Raw genomic sequence first — 27,065 nt, forward strand, 5'->3', positions numbered from 1 at the left:
TTGGTGAACCACTTGGGTGAATCATACTACATATGTTGTGTGAAAGCCAGGCTACATGTGACAATCCTATATTGTCCATTCAAACAAAACCTTGAAAATTATGTATAATGCACGTATACAGTGATTATTGTTATTACAGATCCACATAATTAAAGAATTAGAACTTTAATACTAGAGCAATGGGAATAGAGAACTGTAAAGTGGAGGAGAGGTATTCAGCCCTGAAGGATTTTATTTTGACAGGAGAGCAGGATAGTTCTGTGATAAAGTAAATGTTTTCATTACAGTGAGCTACAAAACTATGCACTATAAATGTTTGCAAATTAAATGTTCCTATTTCAACCATTAATTTTTTTCACAATATTTCTTTATGATCCTCAAATCAGATTGTTGTAGTGTATTCACAAAGTAAAATTTTAATGCTAGGTGATATCATTTTACTTTTGAGGAGCTGATTCATATTTTTTATCAATTTCTTGTTGAAATGATTTTTGTTTCCCCAAATTCATTTCTATGTCATTGCATTGCAGACTCCCAGAATGCACAAATAACAGTGTGACAAAGTTAAAGACAATAGGTGTCACTTTTGGCCAGCTCAAATTGATGCTAGAATCTGATGCTGTGATTAGTACTCAAACGTCCGTTTCACTGAGGGAGGAAATGTGTAGAAAACAGAAGTGATGGGAAATGGAGGCAGTGCAAATTATATTGGGAAGAATATGATTGTTATGCATGTTTTAAGAACATCAGAACAGAAAGAAAAGGAGCAGGAATAGGCCATTTGGCCACCTGCAGTTTACTGTGACAGTCAGTAAAACCACTCAGTATCTGTTTGTGGCCTCAATCCGTCTTCCTGTACCCCTAACCCATTAGCCTCTACTCTTGTATCTATAAAACGTTTATCTAATTCAGCTTTTGAATATATTCAATGACCTATCCTCTGCTGCTCTCTGTGGCAAAGAATTCCACAGATTACCAATTCTATAAGAAAAAAGAATTTTTCTTCATCTCTATCTTAAGTGGAAACTTTTGGAAACTATGTCCTCTAGTTCTAGATTCTCTTACAAGGAACGCAGATGAAAAAAAAACTGGTGTGTTCTTTTTTTGTAAAAACAAATCTATTTGTGTCTATTCTTAATGCTGAAAATGTTGTATGGTCACTTAACATTATGTTAAGTGCAGGCAACCTGTTATTTTTCTGTTAACTTTCAAATGATCAATTGAAATGTAATCTGCAAAAGGGGTTAATAGCAAGTGATAGAGCTCAGCTGTAAATGGGATTTTAAAAGCAGCCCAAAACATGAAGTACTGGTTAGAAGGAGTTTCTGTGTATTGCAGTGTATGGAAACAGAATTAATTTAATTACAGTTACAGCCAATAATATGTGTTCACTGGATGAAATTACAAAATCCTGACAGGGATAAAGTTGGAATAACATGTGAATTTAGAGGGCTCTAACTTATATAATGCAACTTTCTTGATGTTTCAATAAACTATACAGAAAAATACCTTTTTATCCCCAAATATTCATGTTTTCTCTCCCAGAAATGCAGAGGCCTATAAATTTGGCGATGCAGTTCCTATTTCTCAAATGCATACTGGCCTATTCTGTCCCCATGATGGTAAGTAAGAAGTAGGTATACATTTCTCATTGGAATTGTGCAGCACACTATACTGACAAAGGAATAAAAATGATTCAACAGCACCCATATCTAAAACAGGATTAGTCACTTTGTAGAAGAAATAAGAGGTCTATGAGAGCCCACTGCAAGGCTAGTTAATTTTGAGGCAAATGGCAATATCAACTAATGTACTCAGGGAAACCAAATTTTGGAACTACCCGCCCATTTCAAGGTAAGTTTACAAGATATACATACCTGAATGTGGAGCCGAGAACAACAGTGCACTTCTCAAACTCATATAAAATGTGGGATGTTGCCACTCACTCACAAATCTCAACTTCCCATTGCTCCCAATTTAGTTTCTGATTTCTATCCCCATCTTCCATCTCTTCCTTGTCTCTCCTTACATCACCCGATCATTTGTTGATGTGGTATTATTGGTTTAATTGTAGCGAGTAATCAAATAAACTCCAATTGTGTGGTTCTTCAGATTTAAGGACTTTGTTGGGTTTGATTGCTTTTATAGTTTTGGATGTTTACTTTATTAATTTAAAAAATTCAGATTAATCCAAAAATTATTGTGAATTTTTCAAGTGACCCTTTCATTACTGGATATTAATGAGTACAGCAGAGACCTTGCTTATTTGTCACTGGAACTGGACCATTAGTCTACCAAGGTTCCAAATGGTGATTAATGTTAACAACTATTACTTTGTTATTTAGAAAAACAATTGGGTGACACACTTATATTTGATGACATCATGGCAAAAATGACACACAAGTCTTCTGCTTCTGTCATTTCCAGAAAGGAAAGATTGTTTGTAACATTTTCATGAAGATGTATACTGTATACTGCACCGCTTTGGATAAGTTCCATAAAACTTACAACATAATCAAGTAATGTTTAATATTTTAGGGTGAAACACTTACCTGAGCAAAACGCACAAGAGGGCAGAGAAATTCTCCAAAGAGCCACCTTTGAAGGAGGACCTCTGTAAATGTGAGGGGGATACAAAAAATGGCCATTGTCAGGTCAGCCACAGCGAGGTTGATGAGAAACACCGTGATATCTGTTCTGGTTCTGCAGCCCATGGTCAGCACCCAAATAACTAGTATATTCCCACTCAATGACAGAAAGGTAGCTGAGGCGTACATAATGATAATGATGCAGTGGGCTGCGTCTGGGATTATTAAATGTGTCTGATTTTTCATGGTCTGTGAGATGTTGTACAACTCCATGCTGGTGTTGATGGTGTTGAATTTTTCTGTGTGATCCCACCAAAGCAATTTCTTCTTTTTTTCTTCTGAAGGGTTTCTGAAATTAGATTGTTATCTGGTTATCGGTATATGATTTGTGATCTGTATATTACTGAAAATAAATCAAGGCAAAATATTTCCTACTCCATTGACTCAGGAAAGTGATCAACCAGTTAAACCTTCCAATAAAGTAAACGTCCACGAAGTTTATGCCTGACTCATTGAAAATACAGTGAGCAATTGCGGTCTACAGCAAAAGCATTCAGGGTCTAAAATTACATGATTCATCATGATCCTCAGAGTACTTAATAATCTCTCTCTGTTCCCGTCTAAATCAGTTCTTAAGCAGATATTTATTATTTCGCTATTGAGGGAGTTATTTGATGTAGCAAATCACAAGCTTCCCTTGAATTTTGCTCATTTTATATTCTTTTCATTGGGCCAGTCTAGGTAAGTTCATTTTGCTGTACATTTGGTATTAAAAGCTATTAATGGGTGCAAACTATCGTCTTCTGAGTGAATGCATATTCTTTCCCTCATTCATTGGTCCTTCCTTTCCTCCAAATATCCTCAGGATGATATCACAGAATCATTGAATCCCTACAGTGTGGATATCTATGGCATTAATCTAAATTGTAACAACTAAAAATGCCAATGCCATTAACTATAGTCTAAAATGTTTGAAAATAAAGAAAACACAAAATAAATAGTCAAGCTAATGTTAGTCTTCTCCTGAAATGTAACGGGGACTGAAGATACTGAAGATTGGAAACAAAAACAGAAATTGCTGGAGGAACTCAGCAGGTTAGGTGGCATCAGTGGAGAGAAAGTAGAGTGAAATATGTTGAGTTTCTAACATTTTGAAAACTGTTCTGAAGAATGGTCACTAGACTCGAAACATTAACTCTGCTTTCTCTCCACAGATGCTGCCAGACCTGCTGAGTTTCTTCAGCAATTTCCAGTTTTGTTTCAGATCTTCAGCATCCACAGGTCTTGTTTCATTTTAGGAGTATATTCTCTTGCACCTTCCATAAACTAATTGGATAATAGGCTGTGGTCATATAAAATACTAATGATCTACTTTTAAGACATCAACCTAGCAAACTTAAATACCAATGAATAAACATCATGTTCTGGCATGGATATCAGAAATTTGATTGTGTTCTGAATTAAAATACCTTTGAACTGTATTATAATATACAAGTGAAATTCCTGCTTGCTTATTGCCACAGTTTCCTTTCCCATGTAAATTCTGTACAGAACATGTTGCACTTTAAAACTGGGCAGAGAGCTAAAGAATGTGATTTAATTTTAGGGCCTATCATCTTCACCTAATCGGGGGCATTAACAATTAGAAACCTTGCACCATTTTCACAAGTGGCATTACCAGTGATAGAAAATATGAAAACAGTTATAACCTGCGGTCAGAAAGAGTAGATGGTCATTCCAGTACTTGATTAGCCTTTTTAATAATCGGCCGAACTTGACTGTATGCTTCAGTGAGAAGTCAATACTCAAATGCAAGACAGTTTCAGTTCTGCTAGTAGTCTGTAAGAAAGAAGATGGAGAAAGTGAGGACTGCAGATGCTGGAGATCAGAACTGAAAATGTGTTGCTGCGCTTTTCCAGCAACACATTTTCAGTGTAAGAAAGAAGATATTTGGTTTAAGGAAATGTTAATGATTGCTTTGCTGTAAAGGCAGCATTTTATTACTATTCCAAACAATATCTGTTTATTATGCACCCACGTTTTTGATTCCAAGTACAGTTTGTCATATTTTTCCACATTGAATATTATGTAGGAGGTTTCTTGTGATATGAAACCTGCATGACTTCTGTCACAGAGGCTTCAACATTTAGACAATCAGGATCCATCAATTCCGGTGGGTACACATTAGCTGCTCATCATTGGAACATCTACTTTGAGGGAAAAAAATGCATCTTCCAGAAAGTGTTGTTTTACGGTAGAGATTCTAAACTAGACAAGCCTGTACCTTAGATAGTTGCATGAAATCAGAACATATTATATTCTGATATAAAAGTATCCTCCTTGCTTTGAGTCACACTCTGTGTAATGGATTCAGTGTAGTCAGTGAGCTGTGTGTGTGCAATGTACAGTTTACATCAGTAAACACACAATCATAAGTGTAAGTCTGTGATATTGTAGCCTTGTAAATAGTTTGTGATGTAAATAAATTTCTTCAGGTGGAACCTAACTATCTTTGGTATACATTATGTCAAGCAAAACATATCTGGTAAACCATAAATGGCATTAGAAAGTGTAATTGCTTTAGTGTACTAGTGCACTGGTATATAACGCCATAACAGTGGGGATGCGATTAAGCCACTCTGCTATTAACTTGATTATCTTGACTGCAATTATGCTAATACATGTTTTGAAGGCTAAGCACTCACAAACAGTAAGTTTTCCTGAGGCTGCTGTCACATTTTTTTTAATGCTCATTCATGGAAAGTGGATGGCATTGGCTAGGTCAGCATTTATAACCTATTTCTGATTGGCCTTGAATATAGATGTTAATTGCTGCACTTAAGTTCATTATAACAAAACAGGGTGTTGTACAAAAGTGACAGAAAATAATTTCATAACACAAACTTAGCACAAAACGGTTATAGTAAAGGTCCAGAAACAGCTTCGCGTGACCAAGACAGGAAAAAGAGATTGCAGATCCTTGCTAATGTTACATTAACAGATTGACACTGCAGAACAGTGAGTCCTGGTCCATGGTTATCAGCATGAGGCCAGATCAAAAAGGATTGTGGACATAATGGGTATTTATTGTTAATAAGCCAAATTAATCTTTCTCAAAATGTGTCCTCATACGTTTCCACTTACTAATCAATGTTATCCATCTCTGTATGTTCAATTCTTAAACATGTACATTATATTAAAAAAAATCAATTCAACCTCTGACGTTATAATTGATTGGTAAAGTTCTCTTTCATTAACTCCTGACTCAATAAAGCTCAATTTTAGAACTGTGATACAGAGTTTCTCAAAAGAAAAATGTATAAATTTCATAATGTGACTAATATTTCTTAGTTGACATTTCATTTATTATATTTATGTGAAATTTTACCACTCAATGTTCTTACCTACTCATTGCATGTCTTTTCACACCCCTTTTCAATCCTGGCTGAGAAGGTGAGAACATGCTCTGTCTCTACTTCCCAAAATGGTAAATGGTCGCGTTCACTCCACGTGCATTGAATATGTGCAAGGAAATGATTACAAATGAAATGTATCTGGAGTTCTCAACCACACGTGTCATGTATTTGCCTCTTCAATACACTAGCAGATGTCGATACCATGCATTTGCCCATCAAACTGACACTGACGCCACTTGCGTCTTTTCAATTGCAATTTGCATCTATTGAACACCATGTGATGGTGAGGAATGCAGTTTATGGTAGACAATGTCAGCACTGGGCTTCACTCAACCATCAGATATCCCCTCTGAACCTCCATATATTCTTTTAAGTTACCCATCCTCCCAATTTGGAGACCCACTACATTGAACTTCTCCTCTGAATCTCCTTTATGTTTCCCTTGTGATGGTGATCACTGTTAATATCGTTCTCCTCCCATAGACTACCATGCCTTTCAATGCTGGTTCTGCGTACCTGCCATACACCTTGAGTTTTCCACTGTCACTATCCTTCTCCATATCACAACAAATCTCTGCATTCCTCAGCTGGTTGTAGTCTGCTGGAAGCTGAAATTGCCAGGTACCCTCTCTAACTGTTGAGGATACTTGATGTGCAGCTTGTCTTGTGTGTATGGAAAGATACAAAGCTGAATATTAATGAGGTGAGTTGTGGCTTTAATAAGGCATTTAATAAGCTATAAACCCTGTTAATTGGCAACTTGTTTCACTGCTTGGCAAATACAGAAAAATGCAGCAAGTTGATCTTGACTTTGAGATAGGCCTTGCTGGATTTCTCACATGATTTTCCCACAATTCCTACCATAGCCCACATCACTCAGACCCCAATAGGAATCTGCTTCACTAGTTCATTCTGTTATTTTCTTTCTAAAAATTACAATTTTTAGAATTAATATTTCTGTGGATTTTGAAAAACTGTGAGGAATACTGTGAAAATTAGTTTTGATGCATTTATTAGATTAGATTACTTACAGTGTGGAAACAGGCCCTTCGGCCCAACAGGTCCACACCGCCCCGCCAAAGCGCAACCCACCCATACCCCTACATCTACCCCTTACCTAACACTACGGGCAATTTAGCATGGCCAATTCACCTGAACTGCACATCTTTGGACTGTGGGAGGAAACCAGAGCACCCGGAGGAAACCCACGCAGACACGGGGAGAATGTGCAAACTCCACACAGTCAGTCGCCTGAGGCGGGAACTGAACCCGGGTCTCTGGCGCTGTGAGGCAGCAGTGCTAACCCCTGTGCCACCATGCCGCCCATAAAACATGAAACTAGGGATTGTTTGTGATGTATTATATCTATAATGATAATGTGTAACGGATAGTTTAAATAATGATCTGCTGTGAATTCATTGTTTGTAGTATCTGATATTATTGTACGGAAAATTCATCTGTCGGAAAAACCCATCCGGTTCACTAATATCCTTAAGGGAAGGAAAGTGCCATTCTTACCTGATCTGGCCTACCTGTGACCCCAACAATATGATTGACTCTTAACTGTCCTCTGGGTAATTAGGGATGGGCAATAAATGCTGGTCTAGCCAGAGATGTCCACATCCTATGAATGAATTTAAAAAATGCACTGCTAGCATGACAGCTTGTGCACTGGGTGTACAGAATGCCCATTAACTCATGCAAGCTTCCATCCTACCACATTTCATCATAAAAAAAATCTGTGAGATCTTTGTCCTATGATATAATCTTGGAAACTGAAAACATTGCCGAGACACAGCATCCATATAAAGTATGTGCCCCTTTGTTCATGTGAATAGTTGTTCAACAAATATAGTAGCACCTCGACATATGAACGACCCCGTTCACGTACGAATTGGTTTATGAACAGGACTGTATGTAAAATTTTGCTTCAATGTACGTACGAAATTCAAGGTACGAATGAAGGTATGAACGCAAAAAGCTCATGTGCGACCACGTGGTTTCATTGTTCTGCTTTGCTACACGCTTGTTGAACACAAAAGCTCTCAGGCCCCACGTGAACTCATTCAGTTCGTCTTTGGCGCGTGCACTGTGAACAGCCGTCCAAGCATTCTTACGCTATCCGAACAATGCTAAAAATTGATTCAGTTTGCGAACATTTCGGTTTGTGAACCGAGTCCTGGAACGGAATAAGTTCGTAAGTTGAGGTGCTACTGTAGTTGCATTTTGTCCTGGTGTTCCCAGGCTTCAGGACTATTCTGATAGCTGTACCTTATTTGTCAGATGTGACCTGAGGGAACTGTGATGGAGTGCTGAACAACTTAGGTCTTTCGACATCCTGTTGGATCTCTGTCTGGTGTATGTTTCTGTCAATGTGCAGGCTAAGAGAAGGCAATGGGAAAGATGGTTATAAATTTATATGCTTTATAGAATTTTACTGAATCGCCTGGAAAAAGAGGACAAGAACTTAGTTCAGCCATCTCTTAGGTTGTTACCTACCTTTTTGAGTATGTTAAAATGGGTAGTTATGTTGGTTACAAGTTTAACATTCTTTGTCATACTTCTTGTGTCAAAGGGCAGATTCATTTGCATGGCAGGAATAAAGAATATTGTTCTCAAATATAGAAATACTTACGCATGTGTAAAAATTTGTGATTCTCCCCCATATAAGCAGTGAATTTCTGTTAAGGCAATATTGTGATGCTAAACAAAATTTGAGTACACTTACCTTGGCAATCTATTGGAGATCAGCAAATTTATCCTTCACCTGCTGCCAGAACCTGTTCACGAGTAAAACAGTATTTAGCCGTTAATGGCTCGTCCTCACAGATTGTTTTCATAGTTTTCTTCAGAAGGAAATGTCTCTACACTCTGGAAAAGAACATCTTTCTCTCCTGTATTTTCAATGGGAAAATCTGAACTGCATCCCAGTCTGGCTGCAACTATTTATACACATTCGTAAAAGTACCATACATTAACAGCATCATAACAGTATAGCTTCAAGATAAATCCCACAGAACAAATCCTTTTGTTTTCTGTTCTGTGAGTTCTGCTACATTATGCAAAGAAACTGATCTTTCGTATGAGCGTACACCAATCGTAGACCACTTAGTTCAACAAGCTGACCATGTCTGATTTGACCTTTATATTCCCACTAACTCTGACCGTCTTTCATGCACTTGTTCACAAAAAAACTACCTACATCTGCTTAAAAAATATTCACAGACCATGTCTCCACCTCTTTCAGAAAGAAAATTCCAAAACCTCTGTGAAAAAACGCTCCACCTAATCTCTGTTTGAAACTTGAAACCTCTTATGTTTACTAAATGAGCCCTACTTCTAGTTACTTCCATGAGACAAAATATTTCCATTTTTCCTTGCTATGTCTCCACAGGATCTTTTTAGGCTCAATCATGTCATTCCTTTCTGTTCAAAATTCCAGCAGATACATGACTAGTCTACCCATTCATTCCTCAAAAGACAACCCAGCTGGTATTCCAGGCATTAGTCTGGTAAACCTTTTCTGAACTGCTTCAAATATGCTTGCATCCTTCTTTAAATAAGCTGACCAATACTGCATGCAGTACTCACCAGTGCTCTCTATAACTGAAACCAAAACCCTCACTTTTATATTCAATTCTCTTCACTGTACATAATAACAATATATTACCTTTTCTAATTACGTGACGTATCTGCATATTAGCCTTTTGTTATTCATGATCTATAGTTACCAGATTCCTTTGCATCTCAGAGCTCTGCAGTCTCTAACTAGTTAGGCTATTTGCTTCTTTTTATTTCACTTGCCAAAATAAACAATGTCACAACTTTTCACATGCCGCATGGCCAGATCTTTGCCCACTGACTAACACATCTATGACTTTTGGTAGCCTCCTTATGACATCTTCTCAAATGACTTTCCCACCTAATTTTGTGTCATCAGCAAATTTGGCAATCATACATCATGTGCCCTCAATTAGGTCTTTTATATAAATTGTAAGGAGTAGAGGTGCCAGCACTTAGCCTTGTGGCACACCACATGTTACATACTGCCAATCTGAAAAAGACTCATTTATGCCTACTCTCAGTTTCCTGTTGGCCATACTGCATCTGAAAAACCACTGCCCTTTCACCCATAATGTGCTTTAATTAACTAGATAATTATTTTATCCAGTTATATTTTTACCTGTCGAATGGCTGCTGACATCCCCCAAAAAGCTCTCAGTATACATGTGTTAAATGCACATTTGCAGTACCCCTGCCAGTACTGCTAGTGACATCGTTCCACCCCATTTGCTCATATTTAAAGTGTCTATTTGGGACATTGCCATGTGTTTTTACTGGCAGGAAATTCCACAAAGTGTACAAGTGCAACATGAACTTTTCTGGGATGTAAGGAAACACACTTTTATCTTTATATATTGTTAATCTTACCACTAGTTGCTGTACTGTTTTGACTGGAATAGACCTTAAATCTTTTAATGAAGCATATCACTCTACAGCCAAACAATGTACCCACAGATCAGTCTGACAGTTGCTATGATACCAGGTCTAAAGATGTGTTTATTCAATCTCTTTTGCCATGTTATGATATACCTCTAGTGCAGGTGGAGCTTAAACCCAGGCCTCTCGACCCAGAGATAGGGACACTACCACTGCACCACAAGGCTCGACCAGGTCTATATTATTGGCAGTGATGCTCAGCATTCAACTTCTACTTAAATGAACAACAAGGAACCGCTTTCTTTACAGCTACTATTTTATGATTAAACCAAGTAATTTACCTTCAAATGAAAGCTTCAATTCTTAGAATCAGGTTTCCTGTTAATATTTCAAGTAATCAATATACATTTTAATACTGATTATTAAACCTCAGCAGCCTGATATCCTGAGTCCTACCCAGTGGCTAAAGTATTAATAAATTTAAAGTCAAGCAAAACCAATTAAATTAGTTATAAAGCTCTTATGAATTTTTAAAATATTAAAACAAATTTAATTCATGCATCACCTGTCATTTCAGTTCTCTAACAACAGTGTCTCCTGTAGGTTTCTCTGACTCCAGTCTCATAGATCCTCATAGTTACAGAGTTAACTCCCCTGAGATTCCATGGGAGTTCCACTAGTATCCGGCCATAACTCATCCAGCAGACCACCGGAATCTTAAGAGAAATAATTTGATTGGTCATGAATGCTGTTTCCTTGTGGGGTTCACTGGTCTTCCACATAAATTAAAGTCAGAGATGGGGAGATCCCCTGTCAAATTTCAAGGCCAACTGGTCTACTTTCTGTGCTTGCAATGCATTCAACAACAACAACTATCTACATGTATAAAGTGCTTTCCGTGTTGTAGAATGTCTCAAGGAGAGTTATTATATAAATTTGACACCAATTACTGAAGGGGATATTAGCCAAATGACCAAAGGCTTGAACATAGAGGTAAGCTTCAAGGAGCTTTCTTTTAGGCAGAGAGAGTGATTGACAGATGGAACACTGGGTCAAAACTGTAAATTTTGGGATCTTGGTAGGTATCAGCATGGCTGCCAATGGGCGAGGGATGAGAATCATGGATGTGCAAAATGTTTTCTGTTTTATATAAAATCTAACAATCCATTATTTTAACCCATCTGTAAAGCCACTTAATTACCAAGTGTAAATAAGAAAGAAAGAAAAATCATACAAGTGTTGGAGCTCCTACACTCAAACTTCAATCTGATGTCTGGACTTCAATTCTCAGTTTTTTAATATTTTCCATGTTGTTATCTCTGCCATACAGAAACATTGAGTTGACTTATCATATGTAAATAAGCTGTGTGCTGAATTCAGCAATAGTCAAATCACTGACATAGTTTATTTTAACCGGAGATATAGGAAAAAGAACTATGCCGTATGAAATGCCATGGGCTGTAAGTGCTGATATCATTGTGCTTGAAGTTATATCTGCACTTATATTCCATCTTCAGTTAGCTAGCTACAAAAATAATAAATAACAGGTGAGATAAAATCTTTATATATTGAATGGTGTTTAAAGAAATAATCAAAATTAAAATATCTGAAAGATGATTTGGAAGGCTGAGAAGATATAAATCTAAAAATGCATTCGGCAAAATGAATTCCAGACCACTAAAAAACATAAAATATACACTGGAAATGATACCATTTGATTTATTGTGAAAATTTAAGTGTATAGAAACTTCCGACAGAACAGATGTAAATATGATACATATTGAGGTTATGGTTCTTTTTTTTAATTTCAAAAATATACTTTATTCATAAAATATCTTACATACATCCAATTCTGTACAGTCTTTACATAGGGAGAACAACCAAACTCAAGGCATTTCTTACATATACAACACTATATTTATATTTGAGGTACTGACAGGGTCCAATAACTGAACAGACCTCCATTTAACTTCAGCAGGAAGACCCTAGATGGTGATTTTTCCCAACTGTGCTTCGGTGGCACCTGCCCCAAACTTTAGTGTGTCCTTCAGCCCGGTGCTGGGTCCTCTACTTTTTGTCATTTACATAAATGATTTGGATGCAAGCATAAGAGGTACAGTTAGTAAGTTTGCAGATGACACCAAAATTGGAGGTGTAGTGGACAGCGAAGAGGCTTACCTCAGATTACAACAGGATCTTGACCAGATGGGTCAATGGGCTGAGAAATGGCAGATGGAGTTTAATTCAAATAAATGCGAGGTGCTGCATTTTGGGAAAGCAAATCTTAGCAGGACTTATACACTTTATGGTAAGGTCCTAGGGAATGTTGTTGAACAAAGAGACCTTGGAGGGCAGGTTCATAGCTCCTTGAAAGTGGAGTCACAGGTAGATAGGATAGTGAAGAAGGCGTTTGGTATGCTTTCCAATATTGGTCAGATTATTGAGTACTGAAGTTGGGAGGTCATGTTGTGGCTGTACAGGACATTGGTTAGGCCACTGTTGGAATATCGCGTGCCATTCTGGTCTCCTTCCTATCGGAAAGATGTTGTGAAACTTGAAAGGGTTCAGAAAAGATTTACAAGGATGTTGCCAGGGTTGGAGGATTTAAGCTATAGGGAGAGGCTGAACAGTCTGGAGCTGTTTTTCTCTGGAGCGTCGGAGGCTGAGGGGTGACCTTATAGAGATTTATGAGGGGCATGGATAGGGTAAATGTACAAAGTCTTTTCCCTGGGGTCGGGGAGTCCAGAACTAGAGGGCATAGGTTTAGGGTGAGACCTAAGGGAAAACTTTTTCAAGCAGAGGGTGGTACATGTATGGAATGAGCTGCCAGAGGATATGGTGGAGGCTGGTACAATTGGAACATTTAAGAGGCATTTGGATGGGTATATGAATAGGAAGGGTTTGGAGGCATATGGGCAGGGTGCTGGCAGGTGGGACTAGGTTGGGTTGGGATATCTGGTCGGCATGGACAGGTTGGACCGAAGGGTCTGTTTCCATGCTGTAAATCTCTATGGCTCAGCACATAGTGCTAAATCTTGGAATGTGCCAATCTGCAACATTCTGTTAATGTCAGCTTCTTGCTCATGAAGATTTCGGGCAGGCCAAAGAACGTCTTTCACCAAGTTGATAGTCCTCTAGATGCAGTTGATGGTTGCCTTGGTGTGCACCCTGGGGAGCAGCCCATAGAGCAGAGAGTCCTGAGTCATGGAGTTACTTGGAATGAACCTCAACAAAAATCACTGTGTCTCCTTCTATTCTAATATAGTATTGTTCAAGGTGAAATTGGAGCAGAATTGAGACTTCAGAATCAAAAGAGGTGACTTGTATGCACCTGTTTTAGGTGGCAGTGAGCCACGAATTGTAGGGACTACTTATTAGATTATTAGCCAGCTTGCCAGATGCTTGGAGCATGCCAGGAAACAGCTGAGTAACATTCCAATCTGAAACCGCTGGGCACCCACTTAAATATACAAATCAGCATTTAAAGCAACATGCAAAGCACAAGATGTCACTTTGCCAGGACCTCATGTTATCTGTCGCTGAGTTAATTGTTTCACATTCTCATCTCTGAACCAGAGGTTAAAAGTTCAAGTCCCAGCCCAGTGCAGTATTTGGGAATGCTTGAGTTTCAGATGTGCTGTCTTTCTGATGAAATGTCAAACTAAGGCTCAGTCTTCCCTCTCAGATAAACATTAAACACCACTCTTTGAAGAAGAATAAGGCAATTATACACTGTGTAGTGGTGACATTTATGTCTCGTTTGTTAGCAAAAACAGATAACTGGTCATTTTCACATTGCTGGTTGTGAGAGGCTGCTTTATGCAAATTGCCTGCTGTGTTTCATTTTTCACAACAGTGACTGCATTTATCACAATGCCACATTTATTGTAAAGATCTTTTGAGACATGAACATTTGTTGTTTCCTTCTTTCTTCAAATTCAACTTTACGTCAGTGCTTTTTCACTATTTAAGACTTCCATCTATAAAACACAAAAGCCACTTTACTTTGTTAAGAAAACTATTTTGCTAATGTTTATTTTAAAGCTTTGTTTATCTGATATAAAAGCCAGTCTATTTTTTCTTATATCACCCTTAGATCTCTCTGTTTCTCCATGCTGTCAGAGATTTTGTTATTTAGGATACATTTTCTTTAAAGAAGCATATTTCTGCGTGCATTACATACACCCATCCTACGACTTTATACCTCCAACAATCTTTGGAAGTTTCCCTCATTGCATCCATGTCTCAATTCAGTAGCATCAGTAAACTTTAATATCCCTCCTCCTTTTCTTATGTCCAAATCATCTCTATATTTTCCACTTCTAGAATGCAATCTCAAGAGTCAATCATTATTTTCAGGATTACAACACATTTCCTTCTGGAACAAAGAGATCCTGGTAACCATTTTAGGCCTTTGCACATTATTTAATAAAGCACATGCAATGGACTCCCATCTAACCTGGATTTTGTGTACCATCCCCTAGTGACATAGATTTGATTATTGCTGAGAAAGAGACAATCTATTGATGCTTTGTGGCTTACACTCCTCAGAGCAGATGGAAGAATACTAACTTTCTTACTATATAGCATGAAAAACAGGAGGCTGGCAAATGGATTATGATTGGTCAAAGCATTACCAAAGAGAATGCGTGAGGGAACAGTTACTCCAAAAGCTTTTGTTTAAGTTAAAGAAGTTACTGCTTACAATTCAGGTGACCCATCTGTTGGAAGGATGCTGTTAAACCTGAGAGGGTGCAGAAATGATATACAAGGATGTTGCTGGGACTACTGGGTTTGAGTTATAGGGAGAGACTGAATAAGCTGGGGCTTTTTTCCCTGTGGTGTCGGAGGTTGAGGTCCAGCCTTATAGAGGTTTATAAAATCATAAGGGACATGGATAGGGTGAATAGCCAAGTTATCTTTCCAATATTTGGTGACTATTGGTTCAGGCAGGCAGAGGACTCACTGCAAATTCACAGGAGGTCATCAATATATGTCAATTATTGTCAGATTCCATCATTATTCTCAACTTTGCTCACAGCATCAATATTTCTGGTTCCACTCACTGATCTTTGGTTGTTGATTCAGGGAGTGAGTCGATTTAGAACATAGAACATAGAATAATACAGCGCAGAACAGGCCCTTCGGCCTTCAATGTTGCACTGACCTGTGAACAATTCTCAGCTTGTCCCCCTACACTATCCCGTCATCATCCAAGGATTGTTTAAATCTCCCTAATGTGGCTGTTAAAGTTTCTAGTTAAGTGTCTATTACAAAGACCATCCACTGCAGTCAGTGATAAGTAGATGTAGTTTTGAAAATTGATTGTTGTTATTTAAGTCTTAAAGTCTTATATTTTTGGGGAGATGGTGGTGTAGAGGTGATATTACTGGATCAGAACCTCAGACCTGGGGATGTATGATTAGATTAGATTACTTACAGTGTGGAAACAGGCCCTTCGGCCCAACAAGTCCACACCGCCCCACCGAAGCGCAACCCACCCATACCCCTACATCTGCCCCTTACCTAACACTATGGACAATTGACATGGCCAATTCACCTGCCCTGCACATCTTTGGACTGTGGGAGGAAACCGGAGCACCCGGAGGAAACCCACGCAGACACGGGGAGAATGTGCAAACTCCACACAGTCAGTCGCCTGAGGCGGGAATTGAACCCGGGTCTCTGGCGCTGTGAGGCAGCAGTGCTAACCACTGTGCCACCGTGCCGCCCACAAATCTGTTCAAATCTGCCATGGCAGATGTTGAAACTTGTATTCAACAAAGTTTGAAAGTTTTCCTATTAACAACTATGCATTGTCAGTTTTAGGACCAATCATCGTAAAAACCCATCTGGTTCACTTAGAGGTGGAAATATGCCATTCTTGTCAGGTCTACATACGACTCTGGATCTACAACAATGTGGTTGACTCCAATCTGCTCCCTGAAATGGTGCAGCCACTCAATTCAAAGGCTATTAGGGATGGGCAATACATTCTGGCTTTGCCAGTGATGTCCAGATCCCATGAGCAAATTAAAATGAAAATATCCTTTGTGGTGTAAGCAATATGGAAATTTTGGTGCTTCGTTTTACTCCAAATGCACCGCACCTCTTTAAGATATCTATTCGACACTAGACCTGACTTTCCAGAGCCGATCCTTTAGCAGATATCTGCCCATTTTATGCTGACAACTCGTTGAATTTAATATAAACAAGGTCTTGTCACAAAACGGCACAGGACCCACACTGACTCCTTAAGGAGGGTGTAACACATGCACTGTCCACTGTCCACCTGCTGAGCGTTCACACTGTAAATTACACTCCTGGGTCCAAGCATCTTGAAAAGCAGGGTTATTAATTTTAACAACTCTTGCAGTAACACTGAAAAAAAATATAATTTTAATTATGACAAATAATTTTAAATTACCTGTACCTCCTAACCAGTGACCTGAAATCAGCGTCGTCTATGTTTGAATACAGTGGCATTAAATTAATTTCACTTCATTCCCCTGATGCACTGATAAAATTAAATTAAAATCTACTGAAAATAAATTTGTTTTACTGCAATTAATCAGTGTGAAGCTATAGGGCTTCTCTGTTGAGACATGTCGACCAATTCATTTTTGACTGATTGTAAATTTGTTCAATAATGGGCTTAGTTCTGAATCATATGAAAGCTAGTCTGGTAGTCCATAAGACACCTTGAGAATTGAAGCGACAGTAAAAATCGTTCATGATAAATTACAAATACTCAATAACGTATGTGATAAACATATCAATATAAAGGTTCCTGATTTTATTTTAAGAAAACAGTTTACAGAATTAGATGAGGAGGTGTTGCACATTTTTCTGGTATGGGGATAAAATTGTAACCATAGTGAAACAAGACAAATACGGGAAGGTTAAGAAGAAATCTCTACCACTACTACTCAAAGCTTAAGTGCTTGTCATTATAATTATATAATTTAAAAGAACCACAACTAGACGATGTGTAATCCATTATTTACTGTGTATTATTCATGGCATGGGGTGGCTAGCTGGATAGATAAAAATTCTCTCCACGTACTGCATCAAAACCAGATGAAATTAGAGACTTAAACATAAAATCTATATTGCACTTAATGTAGCACTGACCTACTGACTGGCTATATCTAATGTTACCAGGTATCCTTCAGTCACATCTAAAGGGTACAATACTCGTTTGCCATTGTTACCTTCACAGACACAGAAAAATCAGTGGCCATGATGCAAACAGACTCCAAGTCAGGTTCCAATCTTGGTCTTGATTATGGTTTATTGTATTTTTCCATCCTGATAGGAGATTAATTAGCCTGTTCACTTGGTTTATTCTCTCTCTCTCTCTCTTCTTGCACACGGTTGCAACGTTCTAGCCCACTGGCACCTCTCCAATGTTCAAGGAAGATGGAAAAGTTGTACAGACAGCATTTGGCATCCACACCCGAGCTTTCTTCAGCCATTTAGAATGCATTCCATTTTGATTGGATGACTTATTAACAAATCTAATACCAAACTACTGGGAACCTCCTTTAATGCAATTTTTTATCCAGCCTCATCATTTACTGTGACATCAAATTCATCCTTTTATTTTGTAAATACATGATCAAAGTAGCCAAGCAGACCACAGCTACGATCACTGCCTCCACAAGAAAATTTCCCTTTTGTCATTAATTGGCCCCATCATTCCTTTTAACTAACACCCTTTTTTCAAATGTTTCTAAAGATTTTTGGATTTCCATTTATATCTTGCCATTTTTTTCTCCTAGTTTCCATTTGCCATTATTACATCCCTATACAATTTCTCTCCATATTCCGGTATTTGTGCCTGGTATTTGTCAAAAAGATTTTCCTGCTTATTTTAACCTCTATTTCCTTTATTATCCAGGAAACTCTGCCATTTTTGAAGAAGGGTCACTGGACCTGAAATGTAGACTTTGCTTTCTTTTCCCAGGTACTGCCGGACCTGCTGAGTTTCTCCAACTATTACCATTTTTGTTTCAGGTTTCAAGCATTAGCAATTCTTTGTTTTTTGTAACTCTGAGAATATGCTTGGTTTTTACGTGAACCTTTTCCATCTGAAGGCCCTTCATTGATCAGTCTTGCTTACCCGACACATTCTTTTGTCCAGTCCATCAATGTTAGACCAATTCTCATGTCTCCATAACTGGCCGTCACTCAATTATTTATATATTCACTTTTTCATGAACAGTTATCCTAATTTTCAATTATTTGCAAAACAGAATTGAATTATCTTTGAAGCAAGAAGACTCTTTTTATATCTGGTGTTTATTCAACTTCAAATTATAATCTTATCAAATGTATGTTTAGTTTGTACTAAAATCCAACATTTAATATTCCAGAGAGGAAGTCCTGAGTATCTGGGTTTTTAAAGAATCATTGGAATATCACAGTGATGAACTCATAGAGTAGACACTTACAACTGTATTTATGTTGTCACTCAACGGACTTTAAGATGTTGCTGCCTGCAAGATAAAAAGTCCCCCTAGATAATTAGTAATCTTCAAACTCATGCTTATTAATAATGTGCGTATTCTGTGCATCAGAGGCATTTATTTCAACAATGTAAGTGGCCAACAGGAGAGCAATTTTTGTTTTAAGTGGTTTTGGTATTTAAATTCAAGTGCAGAGCACCAGGAGGCCAAAACCCTTTCTATTTTTCACAAAATCTTTCCTGTAAAATGCGGGAGAACGCAGCAAGTCAGTTTAACACAAAGAACAGTATAAATGGAAACCTTGGTAAAATGTATGCAGTGGTTAAAAACTTGTGGAGGAGAAGACAAAAACTGGAAGTAAATGCATGGCAAAAGGAAAAAGCATTCCAGCCAAAATGGAATTTGTCATTCTTAAGCAAATCTTTGTCATCTCCGACAGAGGCGATAAATTACTTATCCAAATTTCTCAGAACTCTTTCCAATCTGCCATGGAGAAACGTATGTGTGAAACAGCCTTTCGACAGTTAATTGAATCCCTATAGTGTGGAAACAGGCCATTTAGCCTAACAAGTCCACACTAACCCTCCGAAGAGTAACTCACCCAGACCCATTCCCCTCCCCTATTATTCTGCATTGCCCTGACTATGGCACCAAACTTACACATCCCTGAACACTATGGGCAAATTAGTATGGCCAGTTCACCCAACCTGCACATCTTTGGACTGTGGATATTCCAGAGAGGAAGTCCTGAGTAAACCTATGCAGACACGGGGAGAATGTGCAAACTCCATACAGTCGCCTGAGGCTGGAATCAAATCCAGGTCCCTGGCGCTGTGAGGCAGCAGTGCTAACCACTGAGTCACTGTGCCACCCCAAACGTTGTGCAGTTCCCATCATTTTAAAAGTGGTTAAAAGAATAAATATATACTTGTGATAATGGCAGAAATTTTGCTGAAGTAACATAATTTGTTAGATTTGATTAATTGTGTAAAATTGGATAACCTTCGATGTTACAAGATTATTCAGAAAGGCTAAGCTCTTTTTTTTGAAAGGAAGGAGACAGATTCATTTACGTTTTAAATCATACCTTATTTTAACAGAAGCAACTCAAGTAATCACTACACAGTGACATTTACTGTTTAGACAGGTACAACATCTACAAGTAGCAATAAATGACCAATTTTTTTTTTGGATTGCTTGAAGGAGGAATGTTCATCAAGGCACTGACAAAATTCCCAGTTCATTTTCCACGTGTGTTTTTGCATTCTGGATCTCAAGCTGGTCTCCTAATTCTCCATCTAAAACTGTATGACGTTATCAGATAAGGTGGTGTTTAACGCAATCTCCAACATTAGCTCTTTCAGATCTATGATGTAATACAACACGACAGAACAGCGACGTGACGAGCATAGGGACAGGATTAACAACAACTTTTATTCACTTGACACCTTTGAACATGGAAAAATATATGAATGTAAACAGATAAAATATCCCAAAAAGGTGTCATTAGAAGAGTTGATCAAAGTAGGATCTTAAAAGTGAAACATCAGCTGAAGTGGCAGCAAGGTTAAAGAATGAAATTCCAGAATATAAGACTTGAACAGCAGAAAGTACAGGAATTTGAGATGTTCTAAAGGCCAGAATCAGAAGTATAGACAGCTCAAGTAAAGTTGCAGAAGTGGAGAAGATTAGAGTGATGGAAAATGTTAGGATCTGTTAGTAAGAACAGGGTAACAAATGCACAAAATAAAAATCATAATATGATTAGACAGAGTTAACATGGTTTTGGGGAAAAAGAACCAAGTCTATTTGAGTTTTTTTGAGAATAGAACTGACAAGGTAGACAGGTTATATTGCACTGGGTGTAATATAAGACAATAAGACCATATGAAATAGGATGGAAATAAGGCCACTCGACCCATCGAGTCCACTCCGCCATTCAATCATGGCTGATGGGCATTTCAATGCTACTTACCCATACTCTCCCCATATCCCTTAATTCCTTGCGAGATTAAAATATTTATCAATCTCTACCTCCACTGCGCTCCGTGGCAGTGAATTCCATAGGCATATACTTGTATTTTTGGATTTTCTGAAGATATTGCATAAGGTCCACACAAGGTGAAGATAACATGAAGACATTTCAAAGCATGAGACAGGTTGATTAAGCAAGAACAAACTAGTAAATGGAGTATAATGTAGGGAGTTGTGAAATGATCTAGTCTGTAGGGAAGAAATTATTCACAGCACCTAATGTTCAATAGAATTGAATGTAAGATAAGTGAACGACCTAATACCACCTATTTTGCATCACTGTCCAAAATCAATTTCTATTCCTAAATACTAAGTGAGATGTTTAGTGCCTTCTTTGCTAATTGTACCTTTGCTTCATAATGTAAACAAAATCCACAGTCCCCTGGTCTCCCAAAAATCCTATATCTTCTCCCTCAAGAGTTAATAAAATATTAACCACCAATTCCTATTCATCCAAACAAAATTTTAACAATTACTTAAGAATTCCATGCCTTTTGGCTTTCTTTGCTGCAGTGAAAATAATTCTAGTCCCGCAAGTATTTGCACAAAGTTGAAGCCAGTTGAGTATTGTGGAAATCAATTCCAGCACCTCACCACACAATGGATAAAGGAACGGTAAGCAAAAGTTTAGCAATGGTCTGTCAATAAAACTACTGAAAGCCTGACTCATGGCACAGAGTGAGAACACACCGAGTAGGAACAAATTGTCCACCTGATTAAGAAGGAAAGCAGCCACGCGGCCTTTTATCATTGTCACTGAAGCACCAGCAAAGTACACCAGTGAAAGAAAACATGGTCTTATGTGCAACGAAGAAGGCACTTAGGTGGCAAAAGACTGCAGTGGGACAATACTAACCGCCTAACTACCTTGATGGCCATGATTTCTTACTTTTTCTTTTTCTTTCAGTTTAAAGAACAAAATAATGCTTTTCCTCTCTTTGAGGCTTCTGACTTGTGCACCCGCCTCAAAAAGGCTCCCATTAGCTTATGCCACTAGCACACAGCACTATAGGCCTATTCAAAGAAACAGCCAATAAGACTTTGGTGAGGGATAGCTAAGGAAATACAAAGGACTCTGTATTGCAAGATTAGAAAATTACAGTCTTTCTAATACCCTTTAACAAAAGTGACCAGTCCATTGATGTACAGATCACTGCCTTACACTTGAGTATACTCCTGGTTCATTAAAGAATCTCTGTCAGTATTAAAAGCTGCTGTCTTCACCTACCAATGTTTTCATTTTCTATTTTAAATGGTACATGAGCAATTCAATAAGAAGAGAAACAGAAATAATTATAGGTAGCTTTTCTGCTTTAAAATCATATAAAAAGGACTGTATGTTTTGAAACGAACTGCATCTTCATGAACAGTCATTGAAAAAGTCTTTTATTTGACAAAGAAAGATAATCTGTCTTATTCTAAAAGTTGTATTACTTGAAAATGACAAGATGATATATTGAAAGTATTGGGGGACAATAATGTAAAGGATATTGAAGCAAATGGAAAATGTCCACCAAGCATGGATTCAGTTTCTATATATTGTTCGTGAAATGAGCAAAATTATGGAAGACAGCAAAGTGAGTTCTTAACAGTTTGTACTATTACACACCAGCTCCAATTCCTCAAGAGTAAACTACAGCTTTTTTCTGTCCCTTTGCCACCTCTTCTCATATAATCAATTACATAGAAACATGGAAAATAGGATTAAGATTAGACCATTTGGCCTTTCAAGCTTGGTCCGCAATTCATTATCATGGCTGATCATCCAACTCAAGAGCCTGTTCCTGCTTTATCCCCGTATTCTTTTGTCCCTTTAACCTTCAGTTAATATCCAACCCCTTCTTGAAATCATACAATATATTGGCCACGACTGCTTTCTATGATAATGAATTTCACTGGCTCACTCCTCTCTCCTCATCTCGGTTTATCCCATACCCTTGACTGTTACCCTTGGTTTTAGATACACTCACTATCAGGGACATCACTTCCTGCATTTACCCTGTCCACTCCTGTTAGAAGTTTTGAGCTTTCTGTGAGATCCTTTTCACTCTTCTGAGCTTCTGCAAATATAATGCTAAGTGATTCAACTTCTGTGAGGTTGCGAGTCATGTCATCCCAGGAATAAGCCTGATAGTATTTCGCTACACTGCTTCTAATAGCAAAACATCCTTCCTCAAATATGGAGACCAAAACTGCACACAATACTCCTGGTGTGGTCTTATCAAGGCCCTGTATAAATGCAGCAGGATATGCCAGCTTCTGTACTATAATTCTCTCGCTATGAAGGCCAACTGCTGCACCTGCAAACTTACCTTCATCAGCTGGTTCTGAGGACTCATGGGTCTCACTGCATATTTCTCTCTCTCAATTTACAATTATTGTGGTATCTGTCACTATCTTAGAGCACAGCCCTCATCTCCATTCCTTGCTCTCATCAACTATCTTATTCAATTGCTCTTTAAGAATTAACTTCAAAACTTGCCTTCCCATTCTAGATCCAACCAAAGGGTTTACAACGGCTGCCCAACACAATATTTCCCTCAAGTGTCACTTGTGACTAAAGCATTGTATATCCCGCTACTGACAAGACAGCTGATGGAACGTTAATCTTGATCACAAAAGGATTTGAGTTCAGAAGTAGTGAAGTCCATTTTAATTGTATAGAATCGTGATTAGACTGCAACTAGAGTACTGTATCTTCATTCATGGCACACGGGCAATGCAGGCTATGCCAGAATTTATTGCCCATCCCTAATTGCCCAGAGGGTAGTTGAGAGTCAACCACATTGCTATGGGCATGGAGTCACAAGTAGACAAGGTAAGGATTGCAGTTTCCTTCCATCAGTGAACCAGTTAGGTTTTTCCAACCATCAATAATAGCTTTATGGTCATTGTCAGACTCTTAATTCCAGATTCTTATTGAATTCAAATTCCACCATCTGTCATGGCAGGACTTAAACGCAGGTCTCCAGAGTGTTACCAGGGTCCACCAAAGTACCACTATGTATTAGCTCGCCTATTAGGAATGCGATGACTGTTCAGCAAACCTATTCTTGGGATTGGGCGGACTGTCCTATGAAGAGAGATTGGGCAGTTTGGATCTACATTCTGTAGAATTTCAAAGTGTGAGAGGTGATCTCATTAAACTATAAAATATTTAAAAGGATATTTAACAGGATAAATGCAGATAAGATATTTCCCCCTGGTTAGAGAACCAGAGGGCACAGTTTCAAAACAAGAGGGATACCACTAAGGACCAAAATGAGGAGATTGTTGTTTACGCAGAGGGTTGTGAACTTTGGAATTCTCTATCTGTGGTATCTTAGTCTTTGCTTACGTTTAAGGTAGAGATTGATAGATTACTGATTACCAATGGTTTAATGGATTATGAGGTAGTGTGTATGAAAGGCATTGAAGACTTTGATCTGCCATGATGATGTGACATGGGAAGCAGGCTCAATGGACTGAAAGGCCTTCTCCTGTTCATATTTTCCCATGACAGGAAATTATTCTTGTGCATCACCTTTTATAGAAAAGATAGAGAAAACAATTCATTCACATCAGTTTGAAAGAAGAAGTTCAAAAATGATGTGTTTTCTTCCCATGTTAGCAAAAGCTGCTGCACTGTCTCATTATGAAGAATTCACTTTATTTTAGAGATAGCACTGGCTATCCAATGCACTCCTGGTTGGCCTACATCTTCCACTTTTTGTCAATGTAACATCATCCAAAGTTCTGTTGCCATAATCTAAATACCAAGTATTAAACAGATATTATCTATCGCTGTGCTTGCTGACCTACATTGGTTTCTGATTCAGTAATGCCTCAGTTTTAAATGTTTGTGTAGAATCCATACAGTGGTGGAACAGGCCCTTCGACCCAACAAGTCCACACCAACCTTCTGAAAAGTAATCCACCCAGACCCATTCTCCATATTGAACTATGGGCAATTTAGCATGGCCAATTCACCTAATCTGCAGATTGTGGGAGGAAACTGGAGCACCTGGAAGAAGCCCACACAGACAAAGGGAGAATGTACAAACTCCACACAGTAACCCAAGGCTGGAATCAAACTTGGGTTCCTGGTGCTGTGAGGCAGCAGTGCTAACCACTGAGCCACCATGCTGCTCCTGTTGTATCCTTGTTTTTGAATCTCTCTATGTCTTCACCCCTTCTCATCTTTGCTTCTCCCCACAATCCTCAGGATGCTGTTCCATTCCAATTTTGGCCTTTTGTGCAAACCCTGATTTTAATTACTCTACCTCAATGATGAAGTGTTTGGCCATCTGCCCTAATATTTTCTCAGATGACTTGTGTCAAATTTTCATTAATAATGTGATGAGTGCTTCTGGGTGCTTTACTGCAAAAAGGGCTTTATAAATTTGAATTGTTGTAATTTAAAACTTTCCAGGATCAAGTTATTAGGTAACATTATTGAATTAATTGTGGAAAGAAAATGATCATTGTTACCCCTGTAAGAGCAAATAGAAGACATAACAAACAGAGACTCTGTAGAGTAAGGAAAATTTCTTGAAGATGTGATGATTAAATTTACTTAAAAGGAGCACTGTGAGTAGAATGAGTTAAAAGGAACTGTGCTTCTTATGCAAGTTATCACACTTGACCTGGGTTTATTATTACTGTTTATCATCGAGTATAATTAATATCTCCTTCTGGCTTTGACTTCATCACAAAATGAATTTAATGCTGTTAGTATGTAATTCAATGTGGAGCAGCACTTTAACTTCAAGAAGTGACATATTGAATACACCAAAACATGTTGGCATTGTGTTTATAAAAACACTTTTAATGCTTTGGAAAGGAGGGTGATCTCGATGTGATGCATTGGCATTCTTGAAGTGGATGTTCAAAGTTGGATTTCATTTAATTGGAGAAATGGCAAAGGCTAGATTAGATTCTATTATCACATGTACCTGAGTACAAGAGTATACGAGTACAGTGTATAGCATAGAGAGTCACTACTTTCCGATACCATTGTAGAATACAATAATTAGAATTACAAACAAGAGCCAAAATTAACAAAACAGGAACAAAAGGAAATGAAAATGTCCAGATCATCCTTGCCATGGCCATGAGTCTTGAGCTGGGCTCACCAACGCCACCTGCATTGGACCAACCAATGTCAAAGTCATCACGCTCCAACACCATCACTCACTGCTGGGCCCACCTCACTGACACTGCCACAATCTTGGTGTGCCAGAGTTCACAAACTTCCTGGACAAACACAAGAGTGTAACCCTTTGAACCATTGTTGATATCAGAGAATGGGGACATGTAAAGTTGTTTTGTGAATTTGTACTGTCAACCAGGACTCTCAAGTGGATTGAAAGTCAGATTTTCTCAATGGACACCATGGGTGGGTGGCCAAACCTGCTGGCTGTGTAAACCCAGACAATTCACCCTATGATCTAGGTTTTCTGATTGGCTTGGTGAAAGTACTATGTCATCTACACCCTTGTGGAAATATTTCATTAAAATATATCGGCTGCAAACTTCAGATCTTCAGTGCTTAGTTGCACAGCATCATGAGTTATTTTGCTTGCACAAGAAATGTGCAGCTTGCGCACATGTTTCCAGTACTTTTTGCACAGACATTAGGGGACAGAGTGCTGAACTGCTGTTAAAACCCACAAATCCCTTTGAACACTGGCATCTATAGGGTAACAGTCTGAGCTTGTGTGACTTCATTCTGAACTTCCTAAGCAGCCCAGCATCAACTCTTGATCTTGAGTTGCGATGGAAGCTATGACACAGCCATTAGATACTGCATCACAGTTGGGTGTGCATGTGTTCTCCTGAGATTGGTGACCACTTCCATGCGAGAAAGAATGCACTCATTCAAAAGGTCTAATGTAATCAAAGATTAAGTCCTAGCAAAGACTACCAAATGTGAGAAGCTAGGCTAGACCTGCAAAAAATATGTTGGAAAGATTATTTGTTGAAGAAAGGCATCAACATTTTGATTGCTAAAAAAGATGCAGAGCCCAATATTCCTAAAAGTATAATTTGAAGCAATAATAACAAAATGTTTAGATGCAGAATGTTCCACAGCATTTGCCATTTTTACACTCTAGTGAGGCGAAGTAAATTTATAC

The 27,065-nt window shown here is 38.3% G+C and overlaps 1 protein-coding gene across 3 annotated transcripts in view; it reads right to left on the minus strand.

The window, feature by feature from the left end:
• Positions 1–27,065, minus strand: part of LOC140492029 (tachykinin-like peptides receptor 99D) — a 59,495-nt gene that overhangs the window by 25,099 nt on the left and 7,331 nt on the right. For 2 of the 3 annotated variants that reach the window (XM_072590665.1, XM_072590666.1), the window contains 3 exons: positions 8,733–8,784; positions 4,298–4,427; positions 2,553–2,937 (listed from right to left, as the gene is read on the minus strand). In XM_072590665.1, coding sequence (XP_072446766.1) covers positions 2,553–2,861 — 309 coding nt within the window. In that variant the 5' untranslated portion in view covers positions 2,862–2,937; positions 4,298–4,427; positions 8,733–8,784. Of the gene's footprint in view, positions 1–2,552; positions 2,938–4,297; positions 4,428–8,732; positions 8,785–11,009; positions 11,161–27,065 lie in introns of all 3 variants that reach the window. The other variant, XM_072590664.1, reaches the window with a different exon arrangement.

The sequence above is a fragment of the Chiloscyllium punctatum genome, chromosome 20 (genome assembly GCF_047496795.1).
Source record: "Chiloscyllium punctatum isolate Juve2018m chromosome 20, sChiPun1.3, whole genome shotgun sequence".
Taxonomy (NCBI): Eukaryota; Metazoa; Chordata; class Chondrichthyes; order Orectolobiformes; family Hemiscylliidae; genus Chiloscyllium; species Chiloscyllium punctatum.